Genomic DNA, 22749 nt, shown 5'->3' with positions numbered 1-22749 from the left:
TGAGGTCCCGTCCAATGCTGCTTGCAGGTTTAGCTTACTTTGGACTTTTTTCCCAAATATTATAAATTGATACGTTCACAAAACTCACCACAGGTCTCACGAGCAAAATTTTTTGAAATAGGATGTACAGTTATGAATTAATCGCAATTTGTTTATTAAGGACTGAGCCAAAAGGTGAGGGCCTCTCACTCTGTGAGTGAGAGGCCTTGTCTTGAAGGCGAGGCCCTATTGTATTTCGTCTGTTTTTATATTATTATTATTCAGACACCACTTTCAACTGGATTTTGACCCCCTAAACATGCTCAAAAACTCATCAAATGTTGCACATGTCAGCTTTGGCGAAAAATTTGATAAAATGTAAAAATTAACCCCATAGGTGCCAAAATATGCTCTCTAGCGCCACCTATTTAAAAAAAAAAACTGTAACGTCCCTAGTGCCCAATAGCAATGTTGGAGAAACATGGAACCAAAGTAAAAATTTGGGTTTCATGATGCACTACAAATGATACACTCATACCCATTACTCAACTCCAAAAGTAAGTTCGCAATTTGCCTTTCAAAATAAAATTTCTAAAAACATCTCCTTTAAAACCAGTTGTTATATTTTCTTCTAAATAGCACCAAATGATAGAGTAAACCCTTTACAAAAAAAAGTTGTCATAACTATCTGTTTTTTTTTAATAAGCCCAGAAGGTTGCAAAGTCTCGAACTCATTTTTCTCTTCTGACTTTTCTCTACATGTTATATATCCATACGTTCACAAGACTCACCACAACTCATATGCAAAAATTTTTGAGATACGATGTACCGTTATGAATTAATTGCAATTTGTTTATTTTTTATATGTTTTCCACTTTAAACTGCAATTTGACCCCCTCAACATGCTCCAAAACTCAACAAATTTGGCAGACATGTCAAGGCTGGTGAACACTTTCATACAATATCAAAGTTAAGCCCTTAGGTGCCAAAATGGGCTCTATAGCGCCACCTATATACACAAAAACCCACAGAAGCACCCCTAGTGGCCAGCAGGAATATCGTAGGGACATGAAACAAACGCCAAAATGTTGGTCTCATCGAGCCCAACAAATCATACACTGATGCCCATGAGCTAACTCGAGCAGGAAGTTGGCAAATTGCTTTTCAAAGTGACTCCATGTTCCTGCGATTACTGCTTATTCATTTCGGACTTTTTTCACACGTTATACATCAATACGTTCTAAAGAGTCTGCAGAAGCCACACACAAAATAATTTTTGAGATAGGACCTCCGGTTATGGAATAATCACAGTTTATTTAAACAGTACTTTTACTTTCGATTTTAACATTAAAAAAAATCTGATAAAAGTCTTAGTGGTGAAGTATTCCCTACTTGTGTGGATAGTACAATGGTTAGTGAATAGAGGGCCAGGGTTCAAAGCCCAGACAAGGCTGCCTTTTTTTCCTTGACATTTTTAAACAGAGGTTTGCTGCACTGCATTGTGGGTATGTGACAATTTGCTCACAGAGGAAAGAGTCCACACAGTGCGTTTTTTTCAAAATAAAAGCCTTTTAAAAATATTAATGAGTATTAAATATATTCTTTTCACTTTTATGACCACACACTTGACTGTTGGTACAATTTTATTTATTTAAAAATAATTCTTTCTCACAGACACACACATGCACACACAATAAGGTTTTTTAAAATAAAAGCCTCGTTGAAAGGTGATGGTTGTTTCAGCAGAGGGCCGCTGGTGTTCTGTAGGGATGAAAGGAGGATGGACATGAAAGGGTGGGGGCTGGTGTTGGTACAGAGAGGTGTGAGTGGAGCTAAGGTGTTGACAATTATGGCAGGCAGAGCGCACGGGAGGCAGAACGCGCGGTGCAAGGTCCCGCCCAGTGCTGCTTGCAGGTTTAATTATTATACTATTTCCACTTTAAACTGCTATGTGACCCCCTCAACATGTGCAAAAACTCACCAAATTTGGAACGCATGTTGCATCTGGTGAAACATTTGATAGAATATAAAAATTAACCCCTTAGGTCCCAAAATGTGCGCTGTATCGCCACCTAGGTACACAAAAACAGCCCTAGCGGCCAGTAGGAATGTCATAAAGACATGAAATGAACGCTGAAATTTTTCTGTCATTGAGCCCAACAAATCATATACTGACACCCAGGGGCTAAGTCCAACAGGAAGTTAGCAATTTGCCTTTCAATGACAAAATCCTCACACACAAACTTCCAGTAGGAATGTCATAGAGACATAAAACAAATGGCAAAATGTTGGTCTCACCCAGCCCTACAAATCATATGCTGATGCTTATGAGCTAACTCCAATAGGAAGTTTGCAATTTTCCTTTCAGAGTAAAACCTTCAAAATGGATCTAGTCTGAGGCCGTGTGTCATACTAGCTTCCAAATAGCATCAAAAGATAGAATAAACCCTTCTCAAAAAATATCCTGTACAACTTTGTAATAACTGTCTTAGTTTTTTTTTTGTACGCTCTGAAAGATGCAAAGTCTGAAACTCATTATTCACTTTGGACTTTTTTCCCATATATTATATATTGTAGGGGTGTACCAAAAAATTAATTCATATAAAAATCGGGATTCTCATTTACTACCATTCAGAATTGATATAAAATCCCAACATCCATTTTAAAAAAATAAAACAAATCCACCGGGAGTCTGCCTCCATTTTGTACATGGGATGTCATCACGCAGCTGGTTCTGGAACTTACGCATGTGCAGTAAGTATCAAAACAAAGAGGAAACTAATGGAGGAGGTAAGAGAAATTCAACCGGTCCAGTCCTTGTTGAAGGCAAAGCTTGGTTTTTACCGATTGCCCGGGAAGACCGAGCTTGACATGAGCTTCACAGTGTGTAAGGTTTGCAAAATTTAGATTAAGGTTAGCGATTAGCATGTTTAGTGGTTAGGGTTAGCGATTGGCGTGCTTAGCAGCTAACGCAATTAGTGGTTATGGTTAGCATTTAGTGGCTAGCGCATTGACACACCATCAAATGGCAAGAGGATGAAAATGCGCACATATAGCACGCCAAATGCAATAAACTGGCGTCACATACAACACAATTTCATGAGATCAGTCTGTCAGCAGGCATCACCCAGAGCTTAAGGAAACGGTGCCGAATCAGCCCCAGCGACAAACCAACACACACTGCTGTGCCTCACCAAACTCCCTGCCAAGCATGGGTAAATGTTTAAAACTTAATAAACGTGAAAAAGACATTTTAATGTCTGCATTTTTCATTCTGTCTTGCAAAGCAGACTGGAGTAGATCATGAGGATCCTTTGCACACCTATACATTTAAACAGAAATCATTGAGTCAAATCGTTTTGAATCGAAAATCAATTTTGATTTGAATTGTAGCCCCAAAAATCAAAATCAAATTGACTCGTGAGATAGTAAAAGATTCCCACCCCTAATATATTGATACATTCACAAGACTCACCACAAGTCTCATGTACAAACATTTTTCAGATGCGATGGATTAATTGCAGTTTCTTTAAAAAGTGTTTTCTCACTGAATTAAACACAGACACACATACCTGCTCCATAAGGAGATATGTTAGAAACTCACACAGACACAGAGGGAACAGAATGCTGACAGCTGATTGGCTGAAATCCTCTCACTGTAGCAGAGTGGAGCGGCTTGGGTTTTATGTTAGAAAATCTAGAAACAACTCTTCATAACTGTCATATTTCTGGGAGTTCAGCAACAATTTATGCATCAAAACGTAGGAAAAACTCTTTTCTTTCAAACACTATTCAAATTTTAATCTTAAAACATTTTGTTTTCGAATGACAGGCCACCAAGCACAAAGAGTGACAATTTTTCTCTTATTCACTCCAATTCACACAATCACTGCTTATTCAGTTCTGACTTTTTTCAACATATCACACCGCGATACGGTCACAAGACTCTCCACAAGCCTCAGGTGTGATAATTTTTGAGATAGGATGCACGGTTATGGATTAATTGCAGTTTGTTTGAGAGGTAGTTTCTCACTGAATTTAACACAGACACCCATGTCTGCTCCATGAGGAGCCATGTTACGAACTCACAGACAGACAGGAAACAGAATGCTGACAGCTGATTGGCTGAAAGCCTCTCAGTCTAACTTAAAGTGGAGAGGCTTGGCTTTTATTTTAGAAAATCTAGAAGCAACTCGTCATAACTCACATTTCTGGGATTTCGCAGTTGAAGTGGTCATTTTTTTGGATGATGTGATGATATAGGATGATGTTTATCAGCCTTTTTATGTTATTTTAATTTTCAGTACTTCACACCGTGAGTGACAGTTGTAGGCTGAACAGTGCCTTACCAATTATCTGCATCTCTTACATGTTCACAATTCACTGCTTCCTATTGGTCCTTGTCAAAATAAAAACACCACTTGTGCTGATTTTCACTTTGAGAAATAGCATACTAACATTCTCTAATGCTGGGCTGTGGTATGACTGTAACAGCTGAAAGCTTAATGAAGAAATCTCAAACTATGGTATTTCCAAAGTTAAAAGGCTTATTATTAATGCTGAATCATGACTGTTAAAGACTTTTTTTGCTATTCTATAACCAAATGCTTTACAATGCAATTTCAATTTATTCAAACTGATTTTCTCTTACAGACACACATACACACAGTAGGGTTTTTCAAAAATAAAAGCCTTACTAAATGGCTAAATAATGAGTAATAATAGTTTCCCCCCACTTTTATGACATGTTCAACTGTTTATAAAATTTCAGTTAACTCAAACTAATTGTCAGATAGACACATACATACACAGTAGGGTTTTTCAAATTAAAGCTTTCTTAAAATGCCTAAATAATGAGTATTATTAACTTTACCCCCTTTTATGACCAAATACTCAACTGGTCATTCAATTTCAATTCATTCAAACAGATTTTCTCTCTCTCTCTCTCTCTCTCTCTCTCTCTCTCTCTCTCACACACACACACATTCACTCACACACACACAGAGTAGGGTTTGTCAAAATAAAAGCCTTATTAAATGGTGATGGTGGTTTCAGCAGAAGGGGCTGATGTTCTGGAGGGATGAAAGGAGGAGGGACATGAAAGGGTCGAACCGGGCTGGAGCACGATGTCCCACCCAATGCTGCTTGTAGCTTTAATTCAGTTATTGTTTTTGATCATCAATGTTTTGCATAAAGTAGGACAGACAAAAAAGGGCATTCATCCTACTATACCTAAATACTCACTTTGTTTACTATTCATTTACTATTAACAACTTTGATTTCATATATGTTTCCAAAAAATCAGCATAGTTTAAAGGGTTCAGGTGGACACAGTAACAGTGATTGGTTCATTCATTCTAATCCACTTTGCTTTTTTGTGGTTTCAGACCATCATGCTGTTGGTTCATGTGTTAAACATATAACTGTTGATAATAAAGGTCCTAGTTTGTGTCAGCAGCGCTGTAAACATATGTGGAAGTTTCATTAATTCCAATAATCAGAAACTGATTAGGTGCCTGTTTTGTTTTCCTTCCTTGCAGACATTTGTTCCATAAGAGCTGTGTAGACCCGTGGCTGCTGGACCATCGCACATGTCCGATGTGCAAGATGAACATCTTGAAAGCCCTGGGCATCGCTGTGAGTCTGACAGTGAAGAATCTGTTTAGTATTCTTGTTTTTTTTTTTTTTTTTTTATTCGCAATAATTAAAAATCAGTGGTTCTGCTTCTTTTAATTCCTGCTTCTCCCACACAAGTTAAATGCAGATTGCCTGGATGACCTGCCGCTAGATTATGACCTGGCTCTTGGTGGAGTGGGTGGGGTCGGAGTAGGTGGAGTCGGCGGAGTTGGGGCCCTGGCCCTGGAAGCCATGGTGTCTGGGGCATCAAGCGATGGCACACTGAGCGAGGGCGGGTCCTCGGTGGTACTGGATCCTGGTGTGCGACGGGTGGGGCTCCCACAGGATTACCAAGATCCTGACACCCTGAGGGACAGCCCTGTGACGGCCACCACTGACACACATACAGGTAAAACACACGTGCAGCTGTAGGAAAAATACAAGGGGCCAGTCCTGACACCAAATGCTGAGGAAAGAAAAAAAAGAGCATTGACCTAGTTCAGTCTGTGCATCCTGTTTTGATGCATGTAGCCTAGGGTTGGGAATCTTAGTTGTAAGGCCAATACGATACGCATCGCGATACAGCATCTCAGATCCGATATACTAAAGATACGTTTGTGGCACCTCGCGATGCGATACGATATGATTCACACCCAAATCACGATACAGAGCGATGAAGCACATTCTGATTCAACACATTCATTCTAGTAAAAAAATATGCAGTAAAATTCAATGAGCTTGATTATTTATTTATCAAATAAGACCACGACTTTTCACAAAGTGGATTTTGTGCAATTTCAGAACGCATGCCTCATTTACAGACAGTGAAAAAGTTAGGACTTTGTTTCCAAGTCATTTCTCTGCATGTTTCTAACACTCAAGTTCTTGCTCCCTTGCCGAATAGATTTGTAATGTAATGTATTTGTAATGCAAGTAATAGAGAAAAAGGTTCTGTCACTTTAAGAGACACCTGTGCAAGGTATTCTCGGGTGCACTGTTAGATATATATGTCGCTGTTTAGGGAAGTATCTCTGGTATGTACGGCAGTATTCAATACAGTTGATCTAGTAAAAAGCATAGTAAAGCTGCGGGAGACTTTGGTCACCAATGTTTTATCAAATCTGTAAAACCCCAGTCATAGCCCAAGTATCATGAATCCGTAAGTCTTTCTGTGATTACTCACCTGAATCTCTTCCCTCACGCTGAACAATGTCCAAGTGTACGCCACCATTAACAAACCATTTGTTTACAAACAGAGCTGGGAGGTAACTCGGGCATCTTCGGAATTTTGTTGTGACATGCAATGTGGGAAGCGGAGGTTCGCGCAGCTGCCTGGCAGCAGCAGTGCAACCATGCGACATCACATGACTGCAACAAATATGACACGGAAATGGCTGAAACGCGGAAACGGCTGGAGGGAAGCGGAGCTCCAGCCGTTTCCACATCCTGTTTGTTGCAGCGGCCCCTTCATGATACTTAGGCTATGACTGGGGTTTTACAAATTTGATGAAAAATTGGTGATGAAAGTCTCCCGCAGCTTTAAGAAACCACACGTCATCACCTCCCTTCCAAATCCGTCAGATTCAGATACAGATATTACAGTATTCATCCATGGCGCTTGTGCCGCAGTATATCCGCTCAGACTGTCGTGTGCAGTGTACACATCCACGAATCCACGGCGCACGTTAATGTGGGTCTGAAGAAAAGAAAAACTTTACCCAAATAAATAGTAACAACAAATAAATAGTTGCACTTGGAGCGTGCATGCACGTGTCGGCATATTGGTACATATCGGATAATTTTCCCATCCCTAATGTAGCATTGTCAGGCTGAGGAGGTGTGGGTAAGTAAAGCTAGGTGTAAGCAATTTTGATAAATGTGTGTCCACAGCTTTCCAGACCACACAGTCCCCATGGTCACGTATCAATCATTCAGTCAAATTTTATTTATATAGTGCCAAGTCATAACAAAAGTTATCTCATGACACTTTACATATAGAGCTTGTCGAAACCAGACGAAACCAACAAGCCAATTTACAGAAACCCAAAAGAATCCCCCAGGAGCAAACACTTGTGACTGGTAGCAATGGCAAGGAAAAAAATCCTTTTAACAGGCAGAAACCTGGAGTAGACCCTGACTCCTGGAGGATGGTCGTCTGCCTCCACCAGTTGGTGAATCACAACAATATGGATAAGAAAGTGATGACAACAAAGGCAGGAGAGGGGCACAACCACAGCAGCAGATCCAGAGATGATCCAGGGAAAACCTGTGAGGCGATAAAGTACAGAGACTCCAGGGAAGAAGTCAAGTCAGTAACATGAGAAGATTAGGAGAGAGGTCAGAGAAGAGGAGGAACAGAGAGGAGGTCAGAGAGAGGGAGGAGCAGAGAGGAGATCAGAAAGGAGGAGGAGCAGAGAAGAGCTCAGTGTATCATGATGAGTCTCCCAGCAGTCTAAGCCTATAGCATCATAACCAAGAGCAGCCTCAGCCAACCTAACTACAAGGTTCATCAAAAAGGAAAGTTTTTAGCCTACTCTTTAACACAGAGAGGGTGTCTCCTCCTGGATCAATGGCCCATGGACAAAATTTTCTGCATCATTCTGTGTTAAAATATACCTAATTTTAGCAATATTAGGCAGATGAAAAACGGCAGAAATCAGTTTTATGTGCAAGTTAAGTGATAAATCCCAATTGAAAATAACGCCTAGAATCTTCATGATGGTTTTGGGATCCAGGGTAACACCATCCGTGGTGACTACTTTGCTAGACACTGCATCCCTAGCAGTTTTTGGACCAAGCACAGTGACTTCGATTTGGTCTGAGTTCAACAACAGAAAGTTAGTCATCCAATCTTTAATCTCTTTCTTGCAGTCCTGTAGTTCAGTTAGCTGATTGCTGCATCAGGTTTAATAGATACATATAATCGGGTGTCATCAGCATAACAATGAAAGTTGACCGAATGTTTCCTTATTAAAGGGGTCATATTTAGCTAAACCCTCTTTTATTAGTCTTTGGTACATTTATTTGTGTATTTGGACCCGAATATTTCAAAAAGTTTGAATTTGAACCCTCCAGGTGCTGCAAAGCTACTGTACCTTTATATTCATTTTGGCAAAAATCGAGTGGGTTTCTATAACCCGTTTTAATTCCAGCTTAATTTGTTACGTCTGTAGCTAGTTTCGTCACTACATTTGCACATATAAGGTCAAGACTTTGGACGAACATTTCTCAGAGTACGGCGTTATTGTTTGTCAGCAGCAGTGGTTGTTGTTCAAACTGAAAATATGTCCAAACTTCAAGCCGATTACCTAAAATGTTCAGATGTTGGTTGAACGGGACAGAACAGCACAGCCAACAACCTGGAGAGGGTTGGGAGTTAAGTGGCTCGTCCATTTAAAAGACCAGCACTCAAAACAGCCTTTCTGGTGTCATTACTCAGAAATAGAGTTGAAGATGGACCTGTGGATTTCAATTAATAAAGCATTCAAACCCAAGCATAGCAATTACAGTTTTTGTAGACCACAGGGAAATGATTTAAAATGCATAATTACATTTTTTTTTTTTTAAAAAAGCAAAATATCACTCCTTTAAGTTCCCTAAAGGAAGCATATATAAAAGAGTAAGTATTGGTCCAAGAACCAAGCCTTGAGGAACTCCCTTGCTTTCTAAAATTGGCCCAGTGGTTGCTGAGTTACAGCAATTTGAAATTTGGCTGCAATGGCCTTTTTGTGGAAAAAGTGAAAAGATGAAATTGTGATATCTCAAAAACCATTGGCCCAATAAAGTTAAAATTTGAAATTTTGGCTTTTCTGGCTCGGAAGTATCCATACACCAAATTTCATCAAAACTGGAGGAGGTGTGGTTTAACTCATTGGGTAAACTGACTGACCCTTTTGTGAATCAATGGAATCAACAATCAATGGAAAATGGAAAACTCTGATTTAATCTGCCATGATGGTTTTGTGAAAGAGCCCTCTGGAGTGTCATAAAGCAGCCAACAACAATGTGAAAGACTGATGAAAAACATGTCAAGAAACAAGGAAGTGTGACAAATTATTTCTGAGCTCTTCCCAAGTTCAGATATTAGTATTGTGTTTTGTGTTATTCTAACTAATTTTCCTTTTCTCCAAATAAATTCTCTAAGTTATATTTAATTTGGAATTTGGTAGAAATGTTATTAACAGTGTACAGAATAAACTAATACGGTCATTTTACTCACATGCAGGTCCATAAATAATTGAAGTATGGTCTACTGTTTGTTATTCAATGACTTCATGAACTGTGTTATAGTGACACTCAGTGGTGAAACTGCTGCAGTTGTAGTGGTTGAAAGCTCATTTTTCCTGATGCTGCAGATGTGTGTATGTTCTGCAGATTTTTTTGTTGTTACAGTATGAATTCGGAATGATATTGCTCAACAAATAAAAACACCTTTAACTACATGGTCCTAGGACTCAAATTTGTAAACTGATGTTTCCCTCATTGAGTTGTATTGGATTGCATAATCCGGGCCAAGACTTTCTTTCAACATTTTTGACACATTCCCCAATGAAACCTTATAATATGTCTTAAAAAGGAAATGTTGAAATCTTGTCTAGATTATTTATATGCAGACCTGAAACCCTTACTTTTTACAAAAAGGGTTGTTTGCAGATCATTAAAAGATCTAAAATCTAACATTTGGAATAGTCTGGTTTTTGTATTGATTAGATGATGAATTTAATATAATTTTTATAAACATGCATTAATATGAGTCAGACCTTTATATGTGTTCTGGGCTAGGATTTGTATTTGTAAAGCAGATGATCAGCAAATCAGTTATGGAGCCAATATGTCTCTGTGCAAACTGGACTGTTTTTACTTTGATTCTGCGCTGATTGCCTGTGCCAGCTGTTACACCAAGTGTCCATTTTCTCTGATAACTTGGCCGTAACTTTCCTTTCCATGCATAATACCCAGTTGATACAGCAGAGCATCAAAACAAGTCACAGGCAGAAGTTAAAGTTAATTATCATCATAACAGGGGGACCCTCTGTGGCTGTCTGTTACTGTGCCTGTGGAATGCAGTAGCAAAGTGTAAAAATTTTATATCTACCACTAAACTTCTTAATTTCTAACTTTCCCAAACACAGATCTTGTTCTAACAAAGGTCCAGTGTGCCATGAAAGTCTTTATTTTTAGTCCAAAGGTCCAATGGACTATTGGTATCAGCAGTGGTGGTCCTAGCTTGAATGACGCCCTGGGCAAGAACCCCCTCGAGCCCCCCCCCTTTTTTTTGCCATTCCTGACCTTGTTAAATGAATGATCCATTTTATAAACAATTCGCAACAGAAGCAAAAAAAGGCTGTTGATCTTCTCTTAATGTATCAGTCCACTTCCATTTTTTTCTTCTAAACAGTTACACACACACATTTGCAAAAACTGACCTGAAGGATCCTCCTGCTGGGGAGAAGTAGGAGCAAACCAGTCTTCATCCTCAGTATCAGACATTAGTGGAGACACTGTCTCTGAGGACATAGATGGTGGTTGTCCCTGAAGTGTCCAGCTCATTCCAGAGGCCTGTGTATCTGAGGAGGTAGATGGCAGCTCCTCATCCTGAGGCACTGAGAACATTCCAGAAGCTGAGGGGGTAGATGGCAGCTCATCCTGACCAGTGACATGGGATGATCCAAAATATTTTAGAAGTGCCCCTGAAACGGCATCAAAAGGCAGTAATTATAACTGTGAATCTGATCTAAAACATCCATGAATTGTACATTTAAATAAACATACTATTGTATACTATTACCGTCTGTCCTTACACACAATTAATCTGACTCTCAGAGAGAAACAGGACACACTTTCAGTGATGACCTGTTCAGATATAGACTGCCCTTATCACAAAATAGAGTTTTAGCAATTAACATTCATCTTTGAAACTACTGCATTGTAAATTCCATTAGCTAGTTACAGGACAGAACCTGATGACATTAACCCAAATGATCGATATAAATAATAACTGAACTTGTAGCACTAACAGTCTTATTGTGCGACACAATATGGTGAAATTATATATCATATTTGTTAGTTCAGTTCAGCCAAAATATTGTTGTATTAGAGAAGAGAAAGCATCATAGGCAAAGCTAACAAATGTATGAGTTAGAACCTGCCTGATTAACCTTAGCCCTGTTTTCATAACATGCACAGTAATATGGAGAGAACATCTGCATACCTTTATCGTTTGCCCATTTCTCCTCTTCTTTTTCTAAATTGAACACTTGACAGACCCACAGGTCAAGTGTCCCACGCTCCCCCTCCTCCTTGTCTTTCTCTCGCTGCTTCTGTGCGTGGGCCACACGGCACCACCACAGCATGCAGGGGTGCCTGCACAGCAGAGGGGGCACTATTGTGCCAATTCCCTGGCACACCGTGATAGATTGACTAAATTTTTTTTTTTAAGAGCTTGTGGCACGGCACCCCTCATGAAATGCCGCCCCGGGCAAATGCCCACTTTGACCATATGAGAAACTGCCCCTGGGTATCAGTTGTTGTTCATCTGTAAACAATTTTTCAAGAAACAGCTTCTCCAAAACTGTCAGTCAGAATCAATTGAAATTTGTAGCAGAGGTTCCTTGGGGCAAGGTCTAACAAGTTTTTTCAAAGAATTGGGAAATATTGATTTTTCATTTTTTTATGAAGTTTTGAATGTTTTAAAATCCCCATTGATTTGTAATGGGACAAATTTTGAAGTGCTACAACTTGAAAACAGTTGAAGATATTGATATAATTACTATTGGCAATAGACAGAAGGTCACATATAGGCTTTCATTTGATGCCATAACCTTTAACCTTGACTGACCACGAAAGGTCAAACCCAAGGTCACTTATGTCCAGATTTCTAGAAACTTATCCAAAACCATCAGCCACAGTCAATTGAAATTCATAAAAGAGGTTCCTTGGGGCAAGGACTACCAAGTTTGTTTAAACAGTTAAGAAATATTGAGGGTTTTTTTTTTTATGAATTTTTAAAATTTTACAAATCCTCATTGGTTTATAATGGGAAAATTTTCAAAGGGCTCGAACTTCAAAACAGTTGAAGATATTGATATAACGACTATTGGCAATAAATAGGAAGTCCCTTATGGGCTTTCTTTTGGTACCATGACTTTTGACCTTGAGTGACCTTGAAAGGTCAAACGAATGTCAATTAAAGTCTTTAAATATGCTGTTGGACTACAGGACCCTTGGTCCTATTGTTTTTATCATTGAAAACCTAAAATGATCTTGCAAGATGGTCCCCAAACCACCACCTGTGTACCTAAATCCTCCACAAGCCTAAGGAAAATGCTAGAATCCATGAAGCACCTAAACCTAAAGGAAAAAATACTGCAGTCATGTCTGTTTTACATTCATTTTCTCTCTTTTTTTTTCCATATACTTATTTTATTTATTGACTTCTCAATGGCTTTGTGGTTTGAATATAAAATAAAACTTTTTTTTTTAATGTAAGAAATATGCTTCTGTTAAGTGAAATACTAATAAACCTGAGAATATCAATAAATCTTCAGGAATTTTCAAAATTCAAACATTAGAGATTTGCAGGTGTTCTCAGATCCAGTCTAGTGTTTTTTTTGGGTAACCCATGTCCTGCTTCCCCTCTCTCTTCCAGGTGAGCTGCAGCCAATGGCAAGCAGTGCCTCAGTGGCATCCTTAGTGATTGCCGTTGAAACAGGCCTGTCAGATGAGGAGGGGTCCATGGAGCAGTCTCAGCTGGGGGACAAGTCCTGAGAGGAGGCCAGCAGAACCAAAACAGGGCCAAAGCAGGCTTGGATCAGGGTTTTTTTTTTTTTTTTTTGAAACATGGGAACACAAGTGGGCCTGAACCAGGAACCAAAAGACTGACCTGATATGGCTCTAGTCTCACCTAGTTCTAATTTAAACTGGTTCCAAGCAGAGTCTAAATCCAGCAGCATTTTTTTGCCTAGTTTTTCCTGTGTTTGACCGGAACTTGGTAGGCTGGTTTTGAAACAATCCACTTTATATGGACCCCAGATGGATCCTAGCTCAGCTAATCTAAGGTCTACACTACATGAATAATGGTTTGGTTTAAAACTGAACTATGTGAGGACGTGAAGATGACTCACTGACCTGGTTAGGATTCATTGTTCCCGCTGATGCACCTTGACCCGGCATGACCCAGAGCCCAGGATTTAACCTCAGCTAGCATGCCATGGTCGGATCCTGGACCGTCTTAGTTAAGATGGAGTTAATGTGGGTATTTTCCTGGGATTAAGCTAGAGGTTAACTCCTGTTGTCGCTCCATGTAGATGTCTTACTTGACTATCCAGACTTCTTTTACCCATCAGCCTCATCTTCCCTGACACACTTCCACTACATCTAGTGGTAACCCATCCTCTTTTTCTGGACTGTTCTTCACCTCCTGGTTTGTTGAACTTCGAAAGAGCAGATGGGATTTAAATAAGCTAAGTGAATTGAATCTAGACTCATGATACATACGGATGAACCTCACTGAAACGGAGTTGAGCCTGAGGAAAGACGGTTGCCAAAAGACAGCATACTCTTTGAAAGACGTTCCTCAATATTCCTTAATTGGCGAATGTAGAGGAGCTGAGTGTTTGATGAATGCATGTGAACTCAAAGGTGTTTTCTAAAATTGTCTGTGAGTGATCTGCGCCATGAATTTTGACTTATCTGCACATTTCTACTTCAGTAAGGAGTACATCTCTCTCTCTCTGGACATTTGTGGATTATTCTGTTACCAGGTTTTTCCAGGTAGGGAGGCACAAACGGGATGGGACACAGGTCCACTCACTCTCGTCCCCTTGGAATAATTTATCTTGATAATTTAGCTAATTTTATTTTGGAGTCTGTCTGTTTGTAGAGCTCTTATTTTGATGTGAGTGATATGCAGTGACTGACTTTATTTTGGAAGGTTAATTTTGAAAGGACACAGCAATTTCTTGAGGCGATTAGTTCAGTTTTCCAACTTTTCTAGTGTTTTACTAAAAAGATGAAGTTGGTTGGGCCGGTTACAGTGTTCCAGAAAGGGTTTGATGGCAGTATTGAATAGCAACTACACACAGTATTTTTTTCCTTCTCTTTCTTTTTGCGTGTTGGTATAATTCAAGCTTCCGTTATCTTTACAGCATTACTTAATTTGGGTGGTTTCTCTTCTTGGCTTTTGTGCTACACAGGGTTCCTTTGTATGTCTGATAAACACTACAAAATGCTGTTGACTGTTTTCAGAGCTGTAAAGAAAACTATACACTACTACAGCTGTCTTTCCATCAGTGTATTTTTCTGTGCATTTTGAAGCATTGGTAAATGGAAATCACAAAATTCGGTAAAACATCCTCAGTTTCACTCACTTGAGGTGGTCTCGCCTTTTTCAGAAGACATAACACATTTAATGGGAGATGGGAACACCTTTTGTGAAGAAGTTCACATGTAGCGAGAGTCATGATTGATCAGCTGTTTACATTTCTATAGAAGAACAGGCTGTTTTCTGCGTCTTCCTGTATATTTTAATAAATCACTATAATGTGGCTTGTGGTGTTAGAGAGTTGACATTCCATTCCCCTCCACTGTGCCTGATGGGACATAAAAAATATGAACAGAGTTTAAGGGAGAGAGGGATGTAATTTTTTGATCCTGTTTAAATTGTGTCACCAATTACTCATCAGATATTTGTCAGTTTAAAAGCTGATACTACAAACATAGGAAAGTTGAGATTGTAGTCAAAATAGTAAAGATGGTTTTGTGTTGAACAGCTAAATATCTCATCACGCATGATACACATCACCAATACCAAAATGGCCATAACCTCAGCCTCTTGATCTTTGAGAGAGAGGTGAAAAATCTCTTCAAGTTTAGTCATGTTGACATTGCAGAGACATGTTTAACGACTCTGAACAGATCACCTCTGTGACTTTTGGATATGGTATTTTTCTTTTTATGAATTTTCAAAGTCTGCTGCATCATTTTACTACAATTATATTTTACAATGACTAGAACTTTCTCGATTTGTAAAATTAACTTTTAACCCATAAGGACCCAGAACTACTTTTGTGTCAACTTCCAATCTTTCTTAAGTGATTTATCACCATTATTATATATTATCTTCTGAATTTTGCATTTCTTAGTGTAAGTTGGATATTTTCTTATAGTTAATTCATGATCATGTAGAAAGTCTTGAAAGCTAAGATTAAATTCAAAGGTAACCTTTGAATTTAATCTTATGTGGGTCTTTCCAAGATCCTGGGTTTATTTTGGTATCTGGTACTTTGCTAGCTTTTTAGACCCAATAATAAAAGAGAAATGTAGACATATATCCCCCCAGGATCTACTTAGTGATGACCTCAAATAAATGCAAAAAAATTATGCCCTTGCTCTGAGCTATCCCAAAATTAATGAATTTTTAATAAAATAGGACCAAAACTGGGATAGGAAAAGCTACCTAGATGTCAGTGCATTTTATCTTAAAAACATCACTTGAAATGGTCTTATATACTGCTATAAATTAAGACACTGTGTTAAATATGATGATCCTAGTGGTTTTTCTAACCCAGACATGTGGGTTTTTCATGAATCAGCAGTCTCATTCCAGGTTTCATGCGTAACCCATCATGTTCACTCACGTTACATGCAGAGCCTTTCCATTTAAACACATAAATCACAAGTGATTTTGTAACAGTAGTCATTTTTGTGAAATGCTCTGCCTTGCATATTTACCTCGATTCCTAAAATGTACCTATAAGAGAATAAAAAGGTATTCGAAAAAATAGTAGTGCGTAATTTTTGTGTTCTTTGGTTACGCTGGGGTAATCATTGCATGCAGAATCATCCATGCACTGCTGGAATACTTACTAGTCCTAATTTCAGGGGAAAACTCGGATAACACTGAGTTGTCTGTGGATTTGCCTTGTATAATAGTTTGGGTATCGGGGAAAAAACTGACAGAAAAAGACGAAGGAGTTCACGATAGAAACCCGGTGTCCATGTTACATGCTGATTTTTGTATGCATGCCTCAAATTAAAATGCTATATCTGAAACATAGTTTCTCTTTTATCTCAGTAAATATTTATGTGTAACATAGATCCAAAGTGCTTCCAAATTAGCTTTTTAACATTAGTCTACATCTTGTTTGAATTTTTAGCCCCCCTGCCCTGCTCTTAGGTAACAGATTCATAGAATCACCCATATAAAAAAGTGACTTTTAAAGCAAAATATAGTATTAACTAAATTTAAAAATAGGAATCTACAATCATCATCATTTAACAAACTACGTGGGTGTTATTGGTGAAGCAAGGTTGCTGAAGGTGACAGTGTTTCCACGTTCACTACAGAGCCTCTGAGTGTCCAAATGGATCATGTATAATCACAGTGGAAAGATGACAAACTGCATTTTACCCAAATTATTTACATGTGGTTCAACAACTATTAAACATTTTAGACCAGTAGATTTTTTTTGGTCGCTGGTGATTGTTTGGGTCTTTATGAGTTAAACTGACACACATATGTGGAAATGATTTACACAGGATCAAAAACTTTCTTTTCTCTGGCCACTGACACAACCAGAAGGGGTGGGATGTCTCTGTAAAGGGTGATATATATGTACTGAGGAAGACACCAAATTACTGGTGTATTATTTAGTTCAGGGGCCACATTCAGCCCAATACAATCTCAAGTGGGCTGAACCAGTAAAATAATAACAGTGAAAAACGTGAAATTACATTATGAAAATGTTTTACATCTACAACGCTTCATTAAAAACCTGAATAACACAAACAACCTGAAATGTCTTAAGAAAAATAAGTGCAATTTTAACAATATTCTGCCTCAGTTTATCATATACACATTTGCATTACAACTTGCATTATAATCACAAATACACAAAACTTTTAGTGACGAGCAAAATGTTGTTAAAATGACACTTACTTCTCTTAAGATATTTCAGGGTGTTCCTATTTGTTTAGGTTATTCACTTTTTTGTAAAAGGATAGTTTGTAAATGTAAACATTTTCATGTAATTTTATTTAAAAAAAAATGTAATATTTAATTTTTTTTAACATTTCAGTTTTCATTATTTCTAGATAATGATAGTATTTTACTGGTTTGATTCACTTTAGATTGAACTGGTCTGTATGTGGAACCTGAATTAAAACTATTTTGACCCCACTGATTTTCAATACAGTGTCATTTTTTCAATTCACAAATTCATCCCACGGGTTGGCGTGCAGGTTTTGGCCCACGGGCTGCATGTTTGACACCTGTGCCCTAGGAGATGCATCACAACCATTTTAGATGTGACAAAAATAAACAAAAGGGTTGTCAATCCTGTTTCTCTTGTTCTATTACAGCCATGTGTAACCTATTCTGCCCTCTTCTGACAATATTACACTAATTTATTCATTCCAGAGCAGTTGACACATCAGACTCGCAGTTTGCTGGGATGATCAAAACTGAGTACTTGTCAATAGCTTGACTTCTGAGTTCAGACTAAAATTCTCAAATGAGGCTAAGCAATGCATTTAGAAAGACCAATAAGATAATGATAATTAATTGGATGATGTCAACCCCAATTCAACACTGTCAGAAATTACACTGGTCTACAAGCAAAATGCTTCCAGAATAAAAGTAGATCAACTTTACCTACTTTCAGTCACTAAAAAAGAAAAAATAAGTCAAGTGTTGGTTGAGTCAAGTTATCAAGATTCACTAATAAGTCAAATATTGAAATTCTATATGAAGTAATGAGAGAGCGATTATTAATTGAAAGGATGTGTATATGTCTTACTCAAAACATTTCTACAATGTAGAACATTCATTTATGCTAATGATTTGATAGAACACACCCTTGTTGACATGATATACACTGTTACATTTCATAAACCACAATGAGCATTGATCTAAATCATAGGTAGCAGCTTTTATAATTGTCAGTGTGATACTTTTATCAAATTGTCTCATATTTTTTACTTGAGGAACCAGAGATTCCTCAGAACTGTGTAAACAACTTAGATAAGAGACAAGCCAAAAAGCGCCATGTACATACTGAAGAGCTGTTGTTTTAATTGATTTTCAGTTTATATTTTCTGAATACATTTAGTTACAATAAGTCATGAGATTTCTTTTGTTTAATCCTTGCCAGGGTAGCACTTGGATGCTTCAGATATACAGTGGATATAAAAAGTCTACACACCCTTGTTAAATGCTAGGTTTTTGTGATGTAAAAATATTAGACCAAGATAAATCATTTCAAACATTTTTCCACAATCAATGTAACCTATAACTGCTACAACTAAATTGAAAAACAAACTGAAATCTTTTAGGGAGGGGAAGTAAAAATAAACAACTGAGATATTGTGGTTGCACAAGTGTGCACACCCTCTTATAACTGGGGATGTGTCTGGTTTCAGAATTAACCAATCACATTTAAACTCATGTTAAATGGTAGTCAGCGCACACCTGCCACCATTTAAAGTGCCTCTGATTAACCCCAAATAAAGTTGGGTTCTAGTAGGCTTTTCCTGACATTTTTGTAGTCACATCTTACAGTACAAGCCATGGTCTGCAGAGAGCCTCCAAAGCATCAGTGGGATCTCATTGTTGTTTCAGTCGGGAGAAGGGTACAAAAGAGTTTCCAAGGCATTAAATATACTATGGAACAAAGTGAAGATAGTCAACATCAAGTGGAGAAAATATGGCATAACAGTGACATTACCGAGAATTGGACATCCCTTCAAAACTGATGAAAAGACGAGAAGAAAATTGGTCAGGGAGGCTGTCAAGAGGCCAACAGCAACACCGAAGGAGATGCAACAATTTCTAGCAAATACTTGCAATGTAGTATATATAACAGCAATCTCACCTGTGTGGGCTATGGGGTAGGGTAGCAAGATGAAAGCCTTATCTTGTGAAGAAAAGTACCCAAGCCTGGCAAAATTTTTTAAAACACATTTTAAATCTCCCAAACACGTGGGAAAATGTGTTATGGCCGGATGAATCCAAGGTTGAATTTTTTGGCCATAATTCCAAAAGGTATACTTGGCACAGACACAACACTGCTCATCACCAAAAGAACACCATACCTCCAGTGAAGCATGGTGATGGCAGCATCATGCCTTGGGGCTGTTTTTCTTCAGCTGGAACTGGGGACTTAGTCAAGGTGGAGGGAATTCTGAACAGTTCCAAATACCTGTCAGTGCTGACACAAAATCTTCAGGCTTCTGTCAGAAAGCTGAAGATGAAGAGGAACTTCATCTTTTAGCATGACAGTGATCCAAAGCCCACATCCAAATCAACCAAAGAATGGCTTCACCAGAAGAAGATGAAGGTTTTGGAATGGCCCACCAGAGTCCAGGCCTGAGTCCAATCGAACATCTGTGGGGTGATCTGAAGAGGGCTGTGCTCAGCAGATGTCTTCACAGTCTGATAGATTTGGAGCATTTTTTTTTTTTAAAAAGAGTGGGCAAATATTACCACATCAAGAATTGCCCCACTGATAGACTCCTACCCAAAATGACTGAGTGCAGTAATAAAAGCCAAAGGTGCTCCAACAAAGTGTTAGTTTAAGGGTGTGTATATTTATACAACCAGGTTATTGTAAGTTTTTTATGTTTCCCCTTAAAAGTTTTCAGTTTGTTTTTCAATTGATTTGTACAGATTATAGGTCTCATTAATGGGGGAAAAAGTTTTGAAATGATTTATCTTGGTCGCATTATTTTACATCACAAAAATCTAGCATTTAAACAGGGGTGTAGTACTTAACTGTTCTTTCAAACTGAAGATTTATGTACATGTATGCATAATAAAACTTTGTCATTAAATATCTTGAAAACATTAGCCAATCATTATCAAAGTATGTAAGATTTAGCTAATTTTATCTCAGAGGCAGACAGTTTCCAAAAATTTGTATACCAGTGTTATCTTTGACTTGATTAAAAAATGGAAGCTGTTGAAATTAACAACTATGTCAGAGTAATAAATACCTGCATAAGAAAATAAAAGTGGATCATCAAACTCGGACTGAATGGAGAACAGAATATATCTATTTTCTGTTGCAGTTGCCTGATGTCACTGTTTGTTGCTGTCAGCAGAGTTCTACTGAGACTTATCGTTCATCTACATCTACTTCAGATAGCAATGAAACATCAAATACACAGCCAGCAGATCTGTGAATTTCAGTCTTTCCATACATACGTAATACTTTCCGTTAATAAAGCGGCATGCATTACAAAGTAATCCACTTGTCTGCACTTTCATCATGTTACATTGGCCCGAGGGGTCGCATCACATTGAACTTTTTTGCTGAAAATCCTTGAGTGTTTTCTGTGGTGGCTCCCACCATTCAGAGGAAAAAGATGGTTATTTTTTTCATGCACATTAGAGTTGGTCCATTCCCAACCCACTGTTTTTGAGAAAAATGCAACGCTTTAAAGGCATTTCAACACAGCCACATCTCTGAAAACATTTTCTCTGCATCATTTCATCTCACAACAAGTAAACTTTCAGTCTTCCCAGATCTTAATTCTTAGTAAGCATTGTCCAAGGACCTGATGAAACGATGTATAGGGACCCTGTTGCCTGTATTGCCTTTTTATTTTGGTGTTTTTTTCTGTCCATCCATGTGTCCTGTCCAATCATGTGTTGTTATCATGGCATCCTGCTGGCTTTTTAACAACAGTTACCTTTAACCCCATCTCCTGACAATCACAAATCATGAGTTTTTCACCTGCCAGTTGGGTCATTTCTCTGAGCTCACACTAAGATGTTTTGAAAGTGTAGTAACATATTGGTTCCTGAGCCACAGTCCAGACCAAGGACCAATCCCAGTTCACCCCTAAACCTTGGCCCTTGCACTTGGCACCACCCCTTGAAATGGAGTTGCAAGGGGTAGAGGTTGAAACATTCCCCTATGAAATGAGACAACCCTTTGAGATCTGTTACATCATTAGCAGTCATCAGTACCGCTATAAACAGATGCGACAACTTTGTTTCCAAAAGAATTCACCATGCCGTCGGCAGCTGTAACCGTCTCTGTTGCATGGGCTTTAGGCATCTTTTTGTGGCTATCAACTGCAAACTGCAGAAATGCAGTCTATAACCCATTGAAATGGCATTAAATGGACGATCCAATGATAAAGTTGTCTATGAAGAAAATATGTATATTTGTGTGTTTCTTTCATCACAGTGCTGTACTTTTTTGCTGTGTTTGCCTCCATCTTGCTGATGATTCAACCAGAATTCTGGGAGATTCTTATACCCTCTGTTTGTTGTGTTGTCCAGAAAAATCTCCATTTTGAGGGCCAAACCGCCCTCCCCATTAGCAGCTCCCCTCAGACTCATTGAGAATTGGGACACCCCTACCCCTTCACATGAACATGCAAAATGGGGCGGGGGGGGTGAATTGGAATTGAGCCCAAGTCAATACACAATACAAACTTTGAAAGACGGTAAACTGGCACCCAAGATATGGAGCTGAAGAAGTACGTTCAGAGCTCTAGGACAGAGTTTATTTAGGTTTGATCTGAAGCAAAGACCCCTTTGTTTAGTCACTTTTGATATGTGCATCAGCTCAAACATGTGTAAATATAAAATGTAGAACAATATGTTCACTTTACCACATGGCATCGCTGTCGGTTTGCCAACAGGCTGCGTGAAGCTGTTGCTGTGTCGTGGCGTCGCTGGTGCTTTGAGCTTCATGAAAACTGAGAGAGATAAAGATTGTCGTCTATTTTGATACCAGAGGAGACGTTTATTTTTGTAATGAAGACACCCAGCTGCAAAGACTGATCCCTCTCCCTCCTCCATGATCTACAGCCCCATTCTCAATATGATTGAGTATTGATTGGGTGGATTTCAACATTGATCTGTCTGTGATTGTGCATACAGACAACAGACTTCAGCTACATGAATTGGAAATTTTGTAATGGATGTCTATAACCATCTGACTGTCAATGTGGCCTGATGAAAACTGAGAGAACTGAGCTCGTGTTGAAGCTGGATGACCAATGCTGTACTGTTTTTCCCTAGACTTTTCTTTCTCCCAATTTTTAAACCTTTCTCACTTCACTTGAGGTGAAAAAAAGTTTCACTGTAACAAAGTTTATAGGATTCAACAAACTCAATTTAGGACCGAAAGCATTTAACTC

The 22749-nt window shown here is 38.5% G+C and overlaps 1 protein-coding gene across 1 annotated transcript in view; it reads left to right on the top strand.

Annotated features, from left to right (window-relative positions):
- LOC115438603 (RING finger protein 150-like) overlaps positions 1-15140 on the top strand; it is a 48012-nt gene extending 32872 nt beyond the window's left edge. The window contains exons 4-6 of the mRNA XM_030162313.1: positions 5520-5616; positions 5734-6004; positions 13244-15140. Of these exons, the coding sequence (XP_030018173.1) occupies positions 5520-5616; positions 5734-6004; positions 13244-13362 (487 nt within the window). The 3' untranslated portion in view covers positions 13363-15140. The remainder of the gene's footprint in view (positions 1-5519; positions 5617-5733; positions 6005-13243) is intronic.
- The last annotated feature ends 7609 nt before the right edge of the window (positions 15141-22749 follow it).

Source organism: Sphaeramia orbicularis, chromosome 18 (genome assembly GCF_902148855.1).
Source record: "Sphaeramia orbicularis chromosome 18, fSphaOr1.1, whole genome shotgun sequence".
Lineage (NCBI taxonomy): Eukaryota > Metazoa > Chordata > Actinopteri > Kurtiformes > Apogonidae > Sphaeramia > Sphaeramia orbicularis.
This window is presented reverse-complemented; position numbering and strand designations above follow the sequence as displayed.